This window comes from Stegostoma tigrinum, chromosome 18 (genome assembly GCF_030684315.1).
Source record: "Stegostoma tigrinum isolate sSteTig4 chromosome 18, sSteTig4.hap1, whole genome shotgun sequence".
NCBI classification, from domain to species: domain Eukaryota; kingdom Metazoa; phylum Chordata; class Chondrichthyes; order Orectolobiformes; family Stegostomatidae; genus Stegostoma; species Stegostoma tigrinum.
Genome location: NC_081371.1, coordinates 45,721,297 through 45,741,213, shown reverse-complemented (window position 1 = coordinate 45,741,213; position 19,917 = coordinate 45,721,297). Strand labels below are relative to the sequence as shown.

At 40.9% G+C, this 19,917-nt stretch overlaps 1 protein-coding gene across 1 annotated transcript; it reads left to right on the top strand.

The window, feature by feature from the left end:
- The first annotated feature begins 1,730 nt into the window (after window positions 1-1,730).
- yeats4 (YEATS domain containing 4) lies at window positions 1,731-19,108 on the top strand. Its single transcript, XM_048548288.2, has 7 exons — window positions 1,731-2,072; window positions 6,884-7,003; window positions 7,838-7,904; window positions 11,493-11,587; window positions 12,760-12,852; window positions 16,582-16,669; window positions 18,587-19,108. Exons 1-7 carry the CDS (start codon window positions 2,022-2,024, stop codon window positions 18,754-18,756), a joined length of 684 nt encoding a protein of 227 aa, XP_048404245.1. The 5' UTR covers window positions 1,731-2,021; the 3' UTR covers window positions 18,757-19,108.
- Window positions 19,109-19,917: the final 809 nt, after the last annotated feature.

The following is a 19,917-nucleotide window of genomic DNA, read 5'->3' as shown; positions in this document are numbered from 1 at the left end:
AGCTGGTGAAGTCCACATTGATACCATTGGGCTGCAGGGTTCCCAAGCGGAATATGAGTTGCTGTTCCTGCAGCCTTCAGGTGACATCGTTGTGGCACTGCAGGAGGCCCATGATGGACATGTCGTCTGAGGAATGGGAGGGGGAGTTAAAATGGTTCGCGACTGGGAGGTGCAGTTGTTTATTGCGAACCGAGCGGAGGTGTTCTGCAAAGCGGTCCCCAAGCCTCCGCTTGGTTTCCCCAGTGTAGAGGAAGCCACACCGGGTACAGTGGATGCAGTATACCACATTGGCAGATGTGCAGGTGAACATCTGCTTGATGTGGAAGGTCATCTTGGGGCCTGGGATGGGGTTGAGGGAGGAGATATGGGCAAGTGTAGCACTTCCTGCGCTTGCAGGGGAAGGTGCCGGGTGTGGTGGGGTTGGAGGGGAGTGTGGAGCAGACAAGGGAGTCACGGAGAGAGTGGTCTCTCCAGAAGGCAGACAAGGGTGGGGAAAAATAGCTTGGGTGGTGGGGTCGGATTGTAGATGGAGAAGTGTCGGAGGATGATGCGTTGTATCCGGAGGTTGGTGGGGTGGTATGTGAGAACAAGGGGGATCCTCTTGGGGCGGCTGTGACGGGGGCGGGGTGTGAGGGATGTGTTTGCAGGAAATGTAGGAGACGTGGTCAAGGGCGTTTTCAACCACTGCGGGGGGAAAAGTTGCGGTCCCTGAAGAACGTGGACATCTGGGATGTGCAGGAGTGGAATGCCTCATCCAGGGAGCAGATGCAGAGGAATTGGGAATAGGGGATGGAATTTTTGCAGGAGAGTGGGTGGGTGGAGGTGTATTCTAGGTAGCTGTGGGAGTCAGTGGGCTTGAAATGGACATCAGTTTCTAGCTGGTTACCTGAAATGGAGACTGAGAGGTCCAGGAAGGTGAGGGACGTGTTGGAGATGGCCCAGGTGAACTTGAGGTTGGGGTGGAAGGTGTTGGTGAAGTGAATGAGCTGTTCGAGTTCCTCTGGGGAGCAAGAGGCGGCGCCGATACAGTCATCAATGTAACAGAGGAAGAGGTGGGGTTTGGGGCCAGTGTAAGGGGGGAAGAGGGACTGTTCCACATAACCTACGAAGAGGCAGGAATAGCTTGGGCCCATGCGGGTGCCCATGGCCACCCACTTTGTGTGCTCCTGAGATGCTGCTTCGCCTGCTGTGTTCATCCAGCTTCATACTTTGTTATCTTGGATTTTCCAGCATCTGCAGTTCCCATTATCATTCACTCTTCAGTTTATGTTCCAGAAGAGATTACTAGTGAGGCACCCGGAAATTTATTCTGAGTCATTTTCCTTGTTTCTAGTGCTTTGATGACTTAATTGTTTTCATCTATTTTTTGGCCTTTCTCTTTCCAACAACTCTGAAATCTCCATCTTAAAATCCTACTGTCGTTGGGGCTTGGTTCAAAGTTGGTCAGTCGCTGGATAAAGAGCTGCAAGAAATACTCACTGCCCTAAATAAAGCAAACGAGAACTTTAAAAATGACTCCATGGGACAGGCCTCAGGAAGAGGGAAAGAACGAGGGTGAACGTTTCAACTTGCTGGCTTCGCACAGAACGAAAAGGTGGGCGGCCTCCGCCATATTGATGAGGGACTGGGCGCACGGATACGCCATATTGATAAGGGAACAGGCGTTGGCGGCTGTGCCCGCCATGTTGATGAGGGAATGGCGTGACGGGTGTGTCTGCCATGTTGATGAGGGAACGGGGCGGGATCCATTTTGGTGAGGGTGTTGAGAGTGGCGTTGCCTCGCCGGGAGCCCAGGTGGTGTGGCTTCGCTCCGTGTTAGTTGAGAAAGCCAGCGGCGGCGGCCGAGTAGGGGGTGAAGAAAGCGGGCCAGTTCCCACAGAGACCAGCAGGGGGAGCGGTGGGCTGCCGGCTGAAGCTGGGAACAGAGGGCGAGGAGGCGCTGCGGCCTAGTGGCTCCCGCCGCTGCTGCCGAGAATCTGCGGGTTCGGGTCTGGTTCCGGAAGCGGCGCCGCTCTAACAATATGTTCAAGAGAATGGCGGAGTTCGGTCCTGACTCGGGAGGAAGAGTGAAGGTAAAAGCCTTTTTAGAGGGTAGCAGGCTGCAAATATACCTCCGCAAACGGCAAACGTTAGAAGCTTTTCCTATTTCCACAATATGTTAATGGTAACTATAGAATTGTTATTAACGTGGCACAACTGCGAACAGCCAGAAAGTGACTTCTTTTGTTGTAGCATTCAGAGAACGTCATGAACATTTTCCTCTTGAGGTGAATCTCTCTCAGATTGTCAGACTGGTGTCCATCGTCGGGGAAATAAGACAGTCAGCCTGAATAAAACAGACGAGTTCCAGAGGATCTCGATGACAAAGCTAAAAACCATCTGTAATTCTTAGTCTAACGTGCAAACCAGTTAGCAGGGCAGTGAAAGAAGAGATGAGTGTTAAGACGTACAAAGGAGCTGGAAGTTGTGGAGGTCTTCTTTTAATGAATCACAGAACGGAACAGACACAGCAAGTAGTTAGGAAAGCAAATAGAAATACTGTCATTTATTGCGAGGGGAATTTAATCCAAAAGTAATGAGGTTACACTTCACTTATACAGAGGGCTGATGAGATTATGAACAGCGTTGGTCTCCCGTTTCAAAGGAAGAATGTAAATGTGCTGAAAGCAATTTGGAGTTTTACTGGATTAATTTATGGAATAGGGGAGTTGATTTTGAGGAATAGTTGGACAGGCAGAGTTTTTATCCAGTTTGTAGAAAAGTAGGAGGTGATTTGATTAAAACACAACATCCTGACAGCAAAGGTGTGGAGACCATGTTTCTTCCTCTGGGAGTATCTAAAATTGGGGCATTACTGTTTGAACATAAGAGTTGCCAATTTCAGACATTTTTGTTTCTCCACAAAGAATTAAGAGTCTTTGGAATTCTCCTTTTAAAAAAATGGCGTGAAAGCAGAGTCCTTGAATATTTTCAATGCAGAAATAAATACATTCTTGGTTAACATGGGATGCACGGTGAAACGTTATGGGATTGGGGGAATTTGGAGTAATCAGATCCACTATGATCTTAGTGAATGGCAGAGCATGGCTATTATGGTGCAATGTAGTGTCCTTACCTCTGAACCAGGAGGCCTGGGTTCAAGACCCACCTGTTCCTGAACACATTGATTAGAAAATGACAGTGAGGCTGAGGGGCTTATTCTTAATTGTGTAAGTGTATGAGATAATTTGAATATTTATTATTATTTCATACTATCATGCTCAAAAGGAAAATTCATGCCTCAGTTGAATAAGTCCTTAAAATAATAAACTTTAGCTTACTTTGTGCTAAATCTAGTATGACTAAACTTCATCTGTCATTTCATATCAATTAATTGTTATTAAGGTACGTTGGAATTCATGCATATTGGTCACAATTATGGAGAGCCATGGTCATCGATCTCTGGGGCAGAGGTCAGAGTTCAAGTCTCACCTGCCCGAGAGGTATCATAACCTGTTTGTAAAAGGCTGATTTAAAGGATTTTTTAAAAATATGATGGGCATTGTTTGCTATTGTCTGCAAATTTTGATGAATTAGATTGTGGGGAGAAAACCAAACAGGAAAAAGAGATTTTAGATCTTATTTTATTAATGAGACACATTTGTGTTTTTGGTTGAATGGAGTACGGGGGGTCATTCCAATTAATGCACATCCCTAATTTTCCGGCCTTGAACCACTGCAGGCCATGTAGTGTCAGTATACCACAGCCTGTTGCTGAGGGAGTTCCAAATTTTTTACTCATCATCAGTGTGGTTCCAGGAAGGGATGGTCTGTGACTCGGAGGGGAACTTGCAGATTGTGGTATTTTCAGGTGATAGAAATGCAGGTATGGAGCTACCTCCACACTTCACTGTCCATTACACCACTAATTTTGGTATCATCAGAAAATTTACTAACTGTACCTCCTCTTTCATCAGAGCTGACATGAAGAAGGTTATCTGATGGGCTGAGGAGTGGTTTAGATAAATGTGAGGTGCTGCATTTTAGAAAGGCAAATTGATGCAGGACTTAGTGATAAGGTCGTGGGATGTGTTGCTGAACGAAGAGACCTTGGAGTGTAGGTTCATAGTTCATAGAAAGTGAAGTACCAGCAGACAGAGAGAAGGCAACATAAAATCAGTAACAGCTGCTAAAGCTCAGCAGGTCCGGTTAACTCTAATTCCTCTTCAGAGATGCTGCTGGACCTGCTGAGCTTTTCCAGCAGTTTCTGATTTGTGCAGCATCTGCAGTCCTTTCGGTTTTTATATAGTAAAGAAGGTGTTTGGTATACTTGCCTTTATTAGTCAGTGCATTGCACGTAGGAGTTAGGAGATCATGTTGCGGCTGTACAGGACATTGGTTCAGCCATTTCTGGAATACTGCATGCAATTGTGGTCTCCCTGCTACAGGAAGGATGTTGTGAGACTTGAGAGGGTTCAGAAAAGATTTACAAGGATGTTGCCAGGGTTGGAGGGTTTGAGCCAAAGGGAGAGGCTGAATAGGCTGGGGCTATTTTCACTGGAGCATCAGAGGCTGAAGGGTGACCTTATAGAGGCTCATAAAATCATGAGGAGCATGGATAGGGTGAAGAGCCAAGTCTTTTCCCAGATTGGGGTGTGCACAACCAGAGGGCAAAGGCTTAGGGTGAGAGGGGAAAGATTTAAGAGGGACCCAAGGGCATTTTTTTCATGCAGATTGTGGTGCATTTACAGAATGGGCTGGCAGACAAAGTAGTAGGGGCTGGTACAAATGACAACATTTAAAAGGCATCTGGATGGATATATCAATACGATTTAGAAAGATATCGGCCAAATGCTGGCAAATGGAAATATATCAATTTAGGATATCTGGTCGGCATGGATGAGTTGGACTGAAGGGCCTGTTTCTGTGCTGTACAACCCTGACTCTTGAAACATTAGCTTGCTTTGTCTCCATGATGCTGCCCGATCTGTTGTGATCTCCCACATTGATGTTTTCAGGGATGTGGTATACACTAGCTGTGATCTTCCAATAGGTCTTACTTTCTGTGGAGCTGTCCCAGTCAATTTGCGCATGGCAAATGTGACACTCGTCTATAATAGAGAGAGAGAGAGAGAGAGAGAGAGAGAGAAATAGACCAATTTGCGTGACTTACAGTATCAGGAAATACTGGAATGCATTCTTGGAAACGTGATAACAAAGCACTTACGCCATTGTGCTGAGGTCTCACTGTTTTTTGTGTGTGTTTTTAGATGGAGGCAGAGTTTTTTGTTACAAGCGTTGATTTCGCAAACAGTGAACATTATGTTTGTGCAGTCAACTATTTGCAGGTCAATTTTATAGCCTTGTTTTACTTCCTGTTGTAGTCTCTCTACTAACTGTTTGGCAGACCTTGTTAATATATACTCATCTATGCGTAGATGTTTTGCAGTTTTAGTAGTGGGAGATCATGCTTGATTAAACCATTAGTCTGTTTTACAAACCATGTTGTCTGCCTTCCTAAAACCCAAATAGATAACATCCACTGCGGGTGACTTCAGGTAAAATTATTAGATGAACTACCCAGGGAAATTAACGATGAAATGTTTACAGAATCGAACTTTATGACATACAGAGAGACAAACAAAGACCATAATCTGAGTTCAAGATAATAAAATGTGAGGCTGGATGAACACAGCAGGCCAAGCAGCATCTCAGGAGCACAAAAGCTGACGTTTCGGGCCGAGACCCTCAGTTGGGAAGAATATTTTAATTCCAGTGGGAGCATTTTATGTGTGTTACCCAGGTTTTCAAAGTGAGAAAGAAATCTTAAAATAATTTTACAAGTTTAAGTAGATGAGGCTTTTAAAGATCATGTGGGAAAAGTTGAATTAGCTTTGTGTGTTGGACAGATGATGACAGAGAATCATATGGTGAATATATAGAAACTCGCTGAGAGGATATTCTTAGTAGCTCATCAGTTAAATAAGAAATTAAAGGGTTAAATGGGGTATTTTACTTGTTGGGAACTTTTCTTTTTGCTGTTTATAGAGATCTTTCCAAATTGTCCTGTGTACAGCTTTCCTCCTCTTCTCTTCTATAATAATTTTGTGTTCTTTTGTTAGGAGTGCTTGGAGCTTCTCGTCAGTATGTTCACTGACTGACCATCATGATAACTAAAAAATAAACTTATGATCAATCAAGCTAGGTCTCACTCTGAGACCTGGCTTCTTCTCTGATATCATCATCATTGACATTGTTACTAGGTCATAACTTATGGTGATTTATGTAAAAACATTCTAAAATAGAATTTGGAGTACACCATTTAACCATTTGAGCTGAAGTCAAGCCCTTCAACAAAATCATAGTTGACAAGCAATCTCAATTCCACCCTCTTGCACATATTCTCAATTTTCTTAGCTATCAAAAATCTGTCCACATCTGATCGATAGGCTAGTGTTTAATTCTTAAAATTCAAGTGAGAGTGAATGATTGAAGCTATCCTCGTATCATTTTCCACCTCTTGATTTTGATCTCTCCCTACTGGGCTTTATTCTTCAGTAAGTTTAGCATGCTTCTTAGACTACCAATGGAGGACTTTAGGTTTCTCTGTGCCAGAAGGCCTGGGTTCTAGTCCCACCTGCTCCTGAAGTTTGTAAGAATGTCTCTGAACAGGTTGATTCAGGAATATTTACTTAAACTCTTAACAAGAAAGCCTGCTTTGGTGACTGAGGGGTAGCTAATTTAATTTGTTCCTTTTGCATTGCTGTCTGAAAGTTGGTATTGAAATATTATCATTTCTGGTTTCTTATGTGTTTTTGTAACTTTTTTTTAAAGTCGATCATTCCTTAACATTCAGGAAACATTGAGAAACTAAGACATATTTTCTTGATGTTCTCATATATAGGGTGTCACAATAGTTAAACCAATAGTCTTTGGAAATGTTGCTCGTTATTTTGGAAAGAAACGAGAGGAAGATGGACATACTCATCAGTGGACAGTGTATGTAAAACCTTACAGGAACGAAGTGAGTTCTGCTATTTAATCTTTGGTATGTACTTAAAAGTTATAATAACTGAATGTCAAACATTATGAAGCAATACAAAGCTAATTTATAAATTGTATCATATTTTTGTTAGATTGTTAGGAGGACATGCATAGAATATATTGTAACTTGTAGACACTTCAAATCAGTTGATCTTTCTACTTTTTGATTTAAGACTGTTTTAGGGTGATTCAGTTTTGTAATGCTTCATAAAGTCTGACATAACCTTCATCTGGAAATTGAAATAACGAATGCTTGTTGCTTAATTACTGTATCCTGAATATCAAAGTGTAAACATTTATTATCATTCTCTAGACTTAAAAGTAACATTGCATTGCGCATGTTCCTTAGTGACTATTGAAATAACTGCTGGGTTCAATTTCATCCATTGTCTGGTTAGGGGTGAGCAGCTAAGTTACTTATGTGCACATCAAATAGTATATTTTAGCTCGTACTCAATTTCTGCTACCAATACAAAATAACAGCATGAAAAGATTCTGCGTGTCAGTAAGTGACTAGATTGTCAAAAATAGGTATCTCAGTTTAAGAAAAGTGATCAGGACTGGATTGTCCAAGCTCTCTCTAATTAAGACAGCAAGTTGTAGAATTATGTGATCAAGAAAGTTATTGGTTTGATGCCTAGTAAATGTGTTAGCCTTTACTTGGTAGCATTCTGAAAGCTGGTAATGTTATGAGTTCAAGCCCTATTCTGTATAATCAAATGTCTGTATTGTCTATCTTGATGCCACCATAATACTTTTCTTATAAAAATTGAGACTGGCATGAACAGGACTAAATATTTATTTTTTGTTATAGGACATGTCTGCATATGTAAAGAAAATTCAGTTCAAGTTGCATGAAAGCTATGGAAACCCACTAAGAGGCAAGTTTCTTTTTTAAAATACCTTTTGGACAATATGTTCCAGTAAGTTTTTTTTAAATTGTAAAATTGCAAACAAGTTGTTCGAAACAAAGAGATAGAAGGAACTGCAGATGCTGGAGAATCTGAGATAACAAGGTGTAGAGCTGGATGAACACAGCAGGTCAAGCAGCATCAGAGGAGCAGGAAGGCCGACGTTTCGGCCTGGACCCTTCTTCAGACATGGAGGGTCTAGGCCTGAAACGTCAGCCTTCCTGCTCCTCTGATGCGGCTTGGCCTGCTGTGTTCATCCAGCTCTACACCATGTTATGCTAGAAACAGGCAAATTTGTTAGTATTTGAACAGACAGGTTATATCTGTCTTGTAAAGTCTGTGCCAGAACTGCATGTTGGAAGTTAATTGAGCAATTCTGCAGTTATGGGTGTAACTGTTATGTAATTATCAGATACTATCAGGATCTACCATGAATATATGCAGACGACAAGCATGCTATAGCTATGGTAATCCTGACCATGCATATATGATGCCAATTCAGTCATTTCAAAAGATGTCATTAAAACAAAAGTTTCAGATAAAACATTGTGTAAAGTTAAAGAGATCCTGTCTTAAGTTTCAATTAATGATTCCACATACTTTCTAATAATCTTTTCATTTTAGCTCGTACATAATTTCTGCTGCCAATACAAAATAACAGCATGAAAAGATTCTACATATTAATAGTTGGTTGTCTTACAAAGATGTATAAATTCCTTCTTGCACGATGGAAAATCTTGGCTGCTGCCTTATCATTTGAATGTGAAAGGAAATATCAGGACAATCATTTCTGGCCATTTCAGTGATACTGTGGGTAAGGTCGGTGGTTATGATAGTAGGCTAACTACCCAGGCACTATGACTGCTGATTGCACATTGACAGGAAATTATATTCAGCATATCAGATCGTTTATTAGCCAGCATGACGTACAGGAATCATAAACATTGAACTTGTTCAGCAAAGCCCTTCAATGAGCAAAAAATAATACAGTGCAAGAACAAACCCTTCAGTCCACCAATCTTCCACCGACACATGATGCTTTTCTAAACTAAAAATCCCTTCTCTCTACATGATCCATATTCCTCTCTTTCCTGCCTATTCATGTATCTGTCGAGATGCTGTTAAATGTTGTTATTGTATCTGCTTCTACCACATTGTCTGACAGCACATTACAAGCACTTAGCACCCACTGTGTAAAAATCTTGCCCCTCACATCTCTAATAAACTAGCCCCCTTTTACTTTAAACCCATATCCCCTAGTAATTTGACATTTCTATCTGGGGAGAAAGAACCCCAACTATTCACCTATCCATGTCTTTCATACTTCTGTAAACACTGTCAGATCCTCAGTCAGCCTCCAATGCTCAAGTGACAACAAGCCAGGTTTGTCCAAAACTGTCCTCATAGCTAACGCCCTCCAAATCGGGCACTGTCCTGGTAAATCTTTTCTGTACCCTTTCCAAAACCTCGACATCTTTTGGGCAGTGTGGCAGCTGGAACTGTACGCAGTATTCCACATGTAGCCTAACTGACTCCAGTTCTGTGTAGCTGCATCATGTGTTGCCAGTTTGAAACTCTGTGCCTGGGTTGATGAAGGCAAGCATGCCATATACCACCTTGACCACCTTCTCCGCTTGTGTTGTCACTTACAGGGAATTGTGGATCTGTATGCTTAGATCCCTCTGTATGAAGGACTGACTCAGGAACAGTGCTACAGATTGAGCTGGTTGGGTCCTAAAAGACGTAGTTGCTAGACTGGGTCTGCGGTAGGTGGTGGGGGAGTCAGCAGGAGGGAAAAACATACTTCACCTCATCCTTAACAGTCTGTCAGCTGCAGATATATCTGTAAATGACAATATCAATAAGAGTGACCATCGCACAGTCCTTGTGAAGGTGAAGTCCCGCCTTCACATTTGAGAATAACCTCCTCATGTTATGTGCCACTATCTCTGTGCTGAATGGAACAGACTTTACACAGATCTAGCAACCCAAGACTGGGCATCCATGAGGCAGTGTGGGCCATCAACAGCAGCAGAATTGTACTCCAGGACCATCTGTAACCTTAAGGCCTAGCATATGCCCCACTCACCCTGGCTTGATGGTTATGGTTATCAACCCTAGTTCAATGGAGAGTGCAGGAGGGCATGCTAGGAGCAGCATCAGGCATATCTGAAGATGAGATTTCAACCTGGTGAAGCCACCAATCAAGACTACTTGCATGTCAAACAACATAAGCAGCGAGTGATAAACAGAGCTAAGTGATCCCATAACCGACAGATCAGACCTAAGCTCTGAAGTCCTGCCACATCCAGTCAGGAATGGTGGACAATTAAACAACTCATTGGAGGAAAAAGGTCCACAAATATCCCCGTCCTCAATGATGAAGGAGCCCAGCACATCAGTGCAAAAGATAAGGCTGAAGCTTTAGCAGCAATCTTCAGCCAGAAGTGCCGAGTGGATGATCCATCTTGGCCTCCTCGAGGGGTTCCCAGCATAACAAATACCAGTTTTCAGCCAATTTGTTTGGCTGCACATGATGTCAAGAAACGGTTGGAGGCACTGGATACTGCAAAGGCCATGGGCCCAGATAACATTCCAGCAATGGTACTGAAGACTTGTACTCCAGACCTTGCTGCCTCCCTAGCCAAGCTTATCCTGTACAGTCACCACATAAACACAGCAGCTATAAGAGCAGATCAGAGGCTGGGAATACTGTAACAAGTTACTCACCTCCTGACTCCTGAAAGCCTGTCCACCATCTGCAAGACACAAGTCAGGAGTGTGGTGGAATACTCCTCACTTGTTTGGTGAGTGCAGCCCAAACATCGCTTGAAGTTTGATACCATCCAGGACAAAGCCTGCTGGATTGTCACTACATCTAACCCCTCCACCTCTGGCACTCTGTGTGCATGTTGCTGTTACTGCCTACAAGATGCACTGCAGAAATTCATTTAAGATTCTCAGACAGCACATTCTAAATGCACAACTACCTCCATCGAGAAGAACAAAGACAGCAGATACATAGGATCACCACACCTGCAAGCTCCCTTCCACGCCACTGACCATCCTGACTTGGAAATATATCACCGTACCTTCACTGTCGCTGGGTCAAAATCCTTCAATTTCCTCCCTAATGGCAGTGTGGGTCAACCAAAAGCAGGTGGACTGCAGTGGTTCAAGATGGCAGCTCACCACCACCTTCTCAAGGGGCAACTAGGGACGGGCAAGAAATGCTGGCCCGGGCAGCGATGCCTACCTTCCACAAAATGAGTAAATAAAAACAAAAATCTGGTCAACATCTGACTTTAGGCCCTTGCAATGTGACTGATTTTTGATAGCCTCAAGCAACTAGAAACAAACATTAAATATTGCCTTGTCAGTGTCATCTTCATGTCCAGGACAAGTATTTTTAATTGACAAAATTTCAACGGAATTGTAGACATAAAAACACTTTCTTGCAGCTTTATAATTTTACTCTATTTATTGAATATTTAAATCCAATAGATTTCTGAAAACTATTTTAATAAGTTGATTTACCTTTCTCTATCCTGTCTCCAGTTGTTACGAAGCCACCATATGAAATCACAGAAACAGGATGGGGTGAATTTGAAATTATCATAAAAATTTTCTTCATTGATCCAAATGAAAGGCCGGTAAGAAGCATGTCTAATTTCAAATTTCCAAAGCAACCTCTTGGTCACGAGGAATAGTATTTGGTAGTGTACTTGAGTTTTGCTGAATAAAAGACACATTTTGCTGAGACTTCTCACCTTGTACTTATCAGTTTAATATGCAAGAATATTGATTCAAAGGGAAAAGCAACATTTATTGTACGTGAGAGGAGAGTGCTGCTTGGTTGATGAGTGAATTCTGGTAGAAGCCTTGAGACAATCAGCCATCAAGCTTTGCTTAAATCTTAAACTATAAGGTTGGTTCTGATTGGTGAGGGCTTTGCCCTAAGAAATGAACCAAGGAATGATGGTCATCTGTTTTGTTGAGTTGAAACAGATGAAGTGCATGCACATGTTATTTCTGTCTGTAAAGAACAGGGCCCTGCCTACTATGATGTGTAGCTTCCAGCATGTGCAAGTGCGTCACATTGTGAGCCCTACTGACAATTGTAACTTTGTTGTCAGTGTAATTTTTCACATTCTGGATTGCCCAGTAAATGTTGTCCAATTGTAGAATCACATCTAATTTTAGACTATGCAATGCAAGTTTTGCAATGCAGGACTGTAATGTATAGTCATAGTTCTTAATGCAGACAGTTGAGGAGATATGCTGTTTAGTACAATCTACTAGTATTTGCTATTGCTAGCTTCACCCCAGCACCAAAATTCATTTTCCATATTACTGATTTGTGCAATAGGCAGAACATCATTTTGGCTTGGTTGTAGCATCCTGTAAATTGACATCTGTTTCTGCCCAAATTTGTATTGGATCTGTCTTTACAGTTAATGGGATACTTTTCCATTCTGTATCGTGTCAGCTAAAACCACAGAGAAGTGGGTGAAATTTCAGAGGGACTGAAGGATAATAGCCATTGAAATTCTTTCCTAATAATTATATGTTCTGTATCATAATGCTTCTCAAGCACATTTATTTAGTCCAGCGCTTTTACATTTTTATTTCCGGAATGTGGATTACAACAAGCCAGGAGGACCTCTCTTCAGCTGGAAAACTAATTTATTGATTATACATTTACTCCCAAAGCCTTGAACGTCCTTGCTATGTGACTAACCTGCTGATATCTAATTGATTTTGGTGATAGTTGTTAAAATATTCTATATTTAAATAATTTACTATGATTCTTTCTGTTAAATAGGTGACTCTTTATCACTTGCTGAAGCTGTTTCAGTCTGATAGCAATGTAATGTTGGGCAAAAAGACAGTAGTCTCTGAATTTTATGATGAAATGGTAAGGACAAAAAGAAACTCGCGGGTTTCTAAATGTAAAGTTTCTTAACTAACTACAATTCAATGGCACATGTTCTGCACAAGTGTTCTATATTCTTTAGGTTCCATAACCTAACTTGATCAGAGTGCAAAAGTTGAAAGACCACAAGAATTGCAGTTTGAAAATGTTTTATACTGTAAAACCTTATAGAAAATAAAATCTCAGTTTTGGGTGTGACACATTGGCTGGCTCCGAGGAAGCAGGAAGTAGAATATATGGATCTTTTTCAAACTGGCAGGATGTCGAGTGGTATACCACAGGGGTTAGTCAATTCTTTACACTTCATTTGAAAGATTTGGATGAAACAACTAAAGGTACGGTGGCTAAATTTGCTGAAAATAGTTTTAAGAATTAGGAGCAGGTGGAGGCAATTCAGCTGCTTGACCCTGCTCTGCATTTGATATGATTATGGTTAATCTCAATTTAGCATCAATTCCACTTTTCTGTTCACCGTCTCTAACTCTTCAACCCATTACTAATTTCAAATCTACCTCCTCAAATTTACTTTGAGGTCCCTAGCATCTGTTACATTCTGGGACAATGAACTTCACAGATTCACAGTCTTTTGAGAGAAGTAATTTCTCCTCATCACCTCTGATTTAAATCTGCTACCCTAGGACCTCATTCAAGATTGCTGTACATGAGGAACATCTTATCTACAAGTACTTTGTAATTCCCCTTTAGCATCTTACACATGTCAATTAGATCTTTCATTCTTTGAAACCTTGGAGAATATAGCACTAAGCTGCTCAGTTTCTGTCCATATGACGAACCCCTCATCTCTGGAATCTATCGAGTGAAGCTCCTTTGAACTGCCTCCAATACAACTACATCCTTCCTCAGCACAGCCACATCTCTCCTCAACTAAGGGGGCCAAAATTGTATGTAATCTCTGCAAAGATAGTTAGGAACGTGAGTTATGAAGAGGAGATATGGAGCCTACAGAGGGATATAGACAGGTTAAGTGAGGCTGCAATGATGTGCCAAATGGAGTACCATGTGGGAAATGTGTACATTTTAGCATAAACGATTTTTAAAAAGGCATATTATCTAAATGGTGAGCAGTTGCAGAGCTCTGAGATACAGAGAGATCTGGGTATCCTTGTGCGTGAATCGCACAAGCTTAGTCTGTATATACAGCAAGTAATCAGGACAGCTAATAGAATATTGTTTTATTGTGAGGGGAATTGATTGCAAGAGTAGGGAGATGATGCTTCAGTGATGCAAGCATTAGTGAGACTGCATCTGGGTCACTGTACTTACAGAAGGATGCTAATGAATTAGAAGCCATTCAGAGAAGGTTCACCAGATTCATACCTGGAATGGGTGTATTGCCTTATGAGGAAAAGCTAGACAGGCCATACCTGTATCCTTCTGGGGTTTGGAAGAATAAGGTAGTTTAATTGAAACATTCCAAATTGATGCTGGAAGGGAGATAAGGAAATAGCTGAAGAACTTAATAAGTACTTTGTGTCAGTCTTCACAGTGGACATGAGTAGTATGCCAACAATTAGGAAGAGTCGGGGGCAGAGTTGAGTATGGTAGGCATTACAAAAGAGAAAGTGCTAGAAAAGCTAAAAGGTCTAAAAATTGATAAATCTCCTGGCCCTGATGGGCTACATCCTTGAGTTCTGAGGGAGGTGGCTGAGGAAATAGCGGAGGCTTTGGTTGTGATCTTTGAAACGTCACTGGAGTCTGGGAAAGGTCCAGATGAATGGAAAATCGCTGTTGTAACCCCTTGTTTAAGAAAGGATCAAGACAAAAGATGGAAAATTATAGGCCGATTAGCCTAACCTCGGTAGTTGGTAAAATTCTTGAATCCATTGTCATGGATGAGATTTCTAAATTCCTGGAAGTGCAGGGTCTGATTAGAACAAGTCAGCATGGATTTAGTAAGGGGAGGTCGTGCCTGACAAACCTGTTAGAATTCTTTGAAGGGGTAGCAAGTATGTTAGACCAGGGAAACCCAGTAGATGTTATCTATCTAGACTTCCAAAAGGCCTTTGATAAGGTGCCTCATGGGAGGCTGCTGAGTAAGGTGAGGGCCCATGATGTTTGAGGTGAGCTACTGGCTTGGATTGAGGTTTGGTTGTTTGACAACAGGCAGAGAGTTGGGATAAAAGGCTCTTTCTCGTAATGGCAACCGGTGATGAGTGGTGTCCCGCAGGGTTCAGTGTTGGGGCCGCAGCTGTTGACTTTATATATTAATGATCTGGATGAAGGGACTGGGGGCATTCTGGCGAAGTTTGCCAATGATACTAAGATAGGTGGACAGGCAGGTAGTACTGAGGAGGTGGGGAGGCTGCAGAAAGATTTAGATAGTTTAGGAGAGTGGTCCAGGAAATGGGTGATGAAATTCAACGTGAGCAAATGCGAGGTTTTGCACTTTGGAAAAAAGAATTCAGGCATGGACTATTTTCTAAATGGTGAGAAAATTTGTAAAGCAGAAGTACAAAGGGATCTAGGAGTGTTGGTCCAGGATTGTCTAAAGGTTAACTTGCAGGTAGAGTCCGTGATTAAGAAAGCGAATGTAATGTTGGCGTTTATCTCAAGAGGGTTGGAATATAAAAGCAGCAATGTGCTTCTGAGGCTTTATAAAGCTCTAGGTAGGCCCCATTTAAAATACTGTGTCCAATTTTGGGCCCCACACCTCAGGAAGGACATACTGGCGCTGGAGCGTGTCCAGTAGAGATTCACACGGTTGATCCCTGGAATGGTAGGTTTAACGTACGATGAACAGCTAAGGATCCTGGAATTGTATTCATTCGAGCTTAGAAGGTTGAGGGGAGATCTAAGAGAAACTTACAAGATAATGTATGGCTTAGAAAGGGTGGATGCTGGGAAGTTGTTTCTGTTAGGTGGGGAGACTAGGACCCGTGGGCACAGCCTTAGAATTAGTGGGGGTCAATTTAGAATGGAATTGAGGAGACATTTCTTCAGACAGTGTGTGGTGGGCTTGTGGAATTCATTGCCACGGAGAGCAGTGGAGGCGGGGAAATTGAATGTCTTCAAGGCAGAGATTGATAAATTCTTGATCTCACAAGGAATGAAGGGCAGGGCTACGGAGGGAGTGCAGGGAAGTGGAGTTGAAATGCCCATCAGCCATGATTAAATGGCAGAGTGGACTCGATGGGCCGAATGGCCTTACTTCCACTCCAGTGTCTTATAGTCTTACAAGATCCTGCGGGGACATGACCATGTAGATGCGGAAAGGATGTTTCTTCTGGAGAGAATCTAGTACTCATGTTCATGGTTTAAAAATAAAGTGGTGCCTGTTGCAGACAGAAATGAGAATTTCATTTTCTCTAAGAGTTGCCTGACTTTGGAATTCCCTTCCTCAAAAGGCAGTGGATGCAGAATCTTTACGTAGGTTTATGGCAGAGGAAGATAAATGTTTGATTTCTAAGGGAATGAAAGATTGTCAGCAGTATGCAGGAATATAAAGTTGAAGTTAAGATCAGCTTTATCATTTTGCTTTGCATGTTGAACATTTCAATGCGGTAGATTTCAGGCTTGGGTTGAGTGATCTGTTTTTGTTCCTTGTATGTGTGTTCGTTCTATCAAAGTAATGTAACTCAATAAATCTTTTTAGATGACCAGAAAGACAGACAAACCTTCAGTTGAATATTTTTTAAATAGGCAAAGACATTGAGAGAATCCGATTTCCTATTTGCCTATTTTCCAATCTAGATTTTTCAAGATCCAACTGCAATGATGCAACAGCTGTTGACAACATCTCGACAATTGACACTTGGAGCCTACAAACATGAAACTGAGTGTAAGATCTTACTGATATACCTGAGTAGATAAGTTAGATTAAAAAGTACAGTTATGTAATTCTAAAAAGTGCTTTTGATCATTTGTTTCCTTGAATATAAAGCCTTTGTAACAACTGACGGTTAAAAAGAAATTGATGTAGTGCCTTTCACAATTTCTATATAGTTGCTTCAGTTATGGCTTTTTAAAAATGCTACTTGTGTAATGTATTTCCTGAGTATCAGATATTTCAAGTTAGATTTTTGTAGATAGAGCCATCTGCACCAAATGGTTGTAAATGATTGGGCATTGTGCAGTAACTGTATTTTGAATGTACACTTGCAAATTATTGTAAAGGAGGAAAACAAATAACATGAGCAGTTTAACACACAGACCATTTCTTTCTTAAATGTTTTATGGCCAGCAATGCAGGAGCATTAATAGCATACGTCCGCATCAAAAATCAGATCTCCTTCCAGATCATGAACATAAGGACTGATACTTTATTACTGTACAGGTAGCACTAAGCTTTCAGAGCTACCAGTTTTTAGATGAGATATTGGATTGAAATCCTAACTGTTCAGGTGGATGTAAAAGTTCCTGATGCATTAATTGAAGAAGAGTTGCATGTTGTCTAGCTATATTGACCATTGTTTGATTCAAATTGCATGGAAAAATTTGCAGCACGGAAAGATGCTATTTGGCTCAATGTGCCAGCCAATAATGATCATTTCTAGCCTTATTCCACTTTCCAGATTTTGGTTGGTAGCACCAACTAACTGATTTGTCAACTTTCCTGCTCCTCTGATGCTGCTTGGCCCGCTGTGTTCATCCAGCTTTACACCATGTTATAACTGATTAACTCGTCATTTTAACACAGTTGTTTTTTTATTGGACATTGCTGCTTAAAAAGATTTGTTATGGTTCCCTATATAATCATGACTCCTCTTCAAAAGTAACTCATTTAATTATAAGCAAAGCAAGGCCTGTTTTCACATGGTAGGGATTCTGTTCTGTATTCATCTTAGTCAGACCCAAATCTTCCAGGGGTAATGGTTCACAATAAGTAGTGGCCATCTTCCAGTCACCCACTAATTTAGCCTTTCAAATGTAAACTTAGCACAGGGTAACTGTGCAAGTTGTACCCCAGCCAAGGTTAACTCTGTCCTCAACTGAAATCCATGTCGTGGGAAAGCAGTCAGCATTGGAGATCCTGACCAGCTTTTCTGCTGTCAAACTATGTTATAGAGACCTTCTTTAAAATACATGAAAGATTTATTCTTGGACTATGATTGTTGGAATTACTCCATTACACCTCACGTGGTACATGTATTAATTTCACCTAGGAATGCAACAGCAGTGATTGATATTGACTATTTTAGTTAATGGTAGTTCATTGGATAGAGGACATTTTGTTCTCCTGTTCCTTCCTTCCTTCCTGTTCTTCTCTTTATAAGTTATATTTATTTTTAAAGCACTCCACCATAAGGAAAGGATTTGATTGTGATTGTCATTTTGTTTAGCTAGCTGGGAAGGTGCACTTCCTTGCTGGGCTAGCTGGAGAGTACAGCTGTGTCTTAATGTTGCTGTAGAAACAGATTAAATTTGAGATACATGAAAAGGAAGTTTGTGCATCAGTGTGTTCTTGCAAATTGTAATAGTCATCCATTTTCAGCTATTGGTACTTCTTGATTCAAGTCTGGATTATGTTTTAAAGCCTCTCTTTACGTAAATAAAACCCATCTCCAAAGTTCCTTTCCAATGTGTAATTCATCCAAAAATTCAAAGTTATTGATAAAGGAGCTTTGAAGTATAAAGGCAGCCAGGCAGTTTTGTGACAAGTTAAATAACTGTTAGTAGTTCTGTACAAAAATGAATAAATTTGATTAATTTTACAGAATTTATGCCTATAATGATAAAATTTACTTTTTTTTTCTAGTTGCTGAGCTTGAGGTTAAAACTAGGGAAAAGCTGGAAGCTGCCAAGAAGAAGACCAGCTTTGAAATTGCAGAGTTTAAAGAAAGATTGAAAGCAAGTCGTGAAGCAATCAACTATTTAAAGAGTGAAATCAAAAAGATAGAAGATGATGATCAGGGAAAGGAAACTTAACTAAGTTGACTAGAAATCTTTTGAGAAAAACTTGAAACATTTGCTGACAGCAGTTTTGCTGTTCATGAAGCAAAAGCTTGATGACTGGACGTCACATTATTCAATCAAATTATACTCTGGAAAATCCAGAAGCAGTTGTTTTAATTTGAAATGAGCTTGATTACATCTAAATTTGAGAGTCCCATCTTGAACAAGCCTACTAGTGTTCCAAACTGTGTTGTCCCACTGTGAAGTGAAGGGAAAGGATGTAGTTGTTTTGTACATGAACTTTTTTGTAAGCATATTTATGCTTTATACTTTGTGTTTGTTAACTTTTAAAGCATGTGTCTAAATAAATGACGTTTTTCTTTAATCCTGCAGTGTTGTAAGAATCCTTAAGAATGGTATTCGCAAAGAATTGGAATTTATTATGCTTTGTAACACTTTTAAGCCTCACCTTATCTTTGTAAGCTGTGTAGTTTTGTAAGTAAGATATTATAAATCTATAGAGCACTCAGCTTTATTTTCTATGTTGATGGAAAATTTTCAGCTAGGTTCTTTCAGTAATTAATGCACACATTGTATCTGTGGATGCAAGTTTGCTTGCTGAGCTGAAAGGTTCGTTTTCAGACGTTTTGTCACCATTCTGGGTAACATAATCAGTGAGCCTCTGGTGAAGTGCTGGTGTTATGTCTGGCTTTCTATTTATGGAAATGACATCACCAAACCAAGGAAACCTACACACATAAATAGAAAGCGGGACATAACACCAGCGCTTCACCGGATGCTCACTGATTATGTTACCCAGCATGGTGACGAAACGTCTGAAAACAAACCTTCCAGCTCAGCGAGCAAACTGACATCAGAACCTCAACCTGAGCTACAAATCTTCTCAAAACTCGCTAACATTGTGTGTGTCTTCACAAATGAGGTTTTAAAAAGAAAAATCCCCTCCACCCCAACCTTATTACATATTGAACACATTAACAAAGATTGTGCCCAGAACTTCAAATAAGAATGTTCAACAAGTATTTCCTTAATTTTAATTTAATTATTGGATAAAATTTTAATTCTGTTTTGAATCAAATGATGCCACTGACTGTCCATGCAACTGCCACTTGTGTTGTTGCTTTGGATTCAGTTTGCTGCAGACAAATCAAATAAAGGAGGATGGCTTAGTAT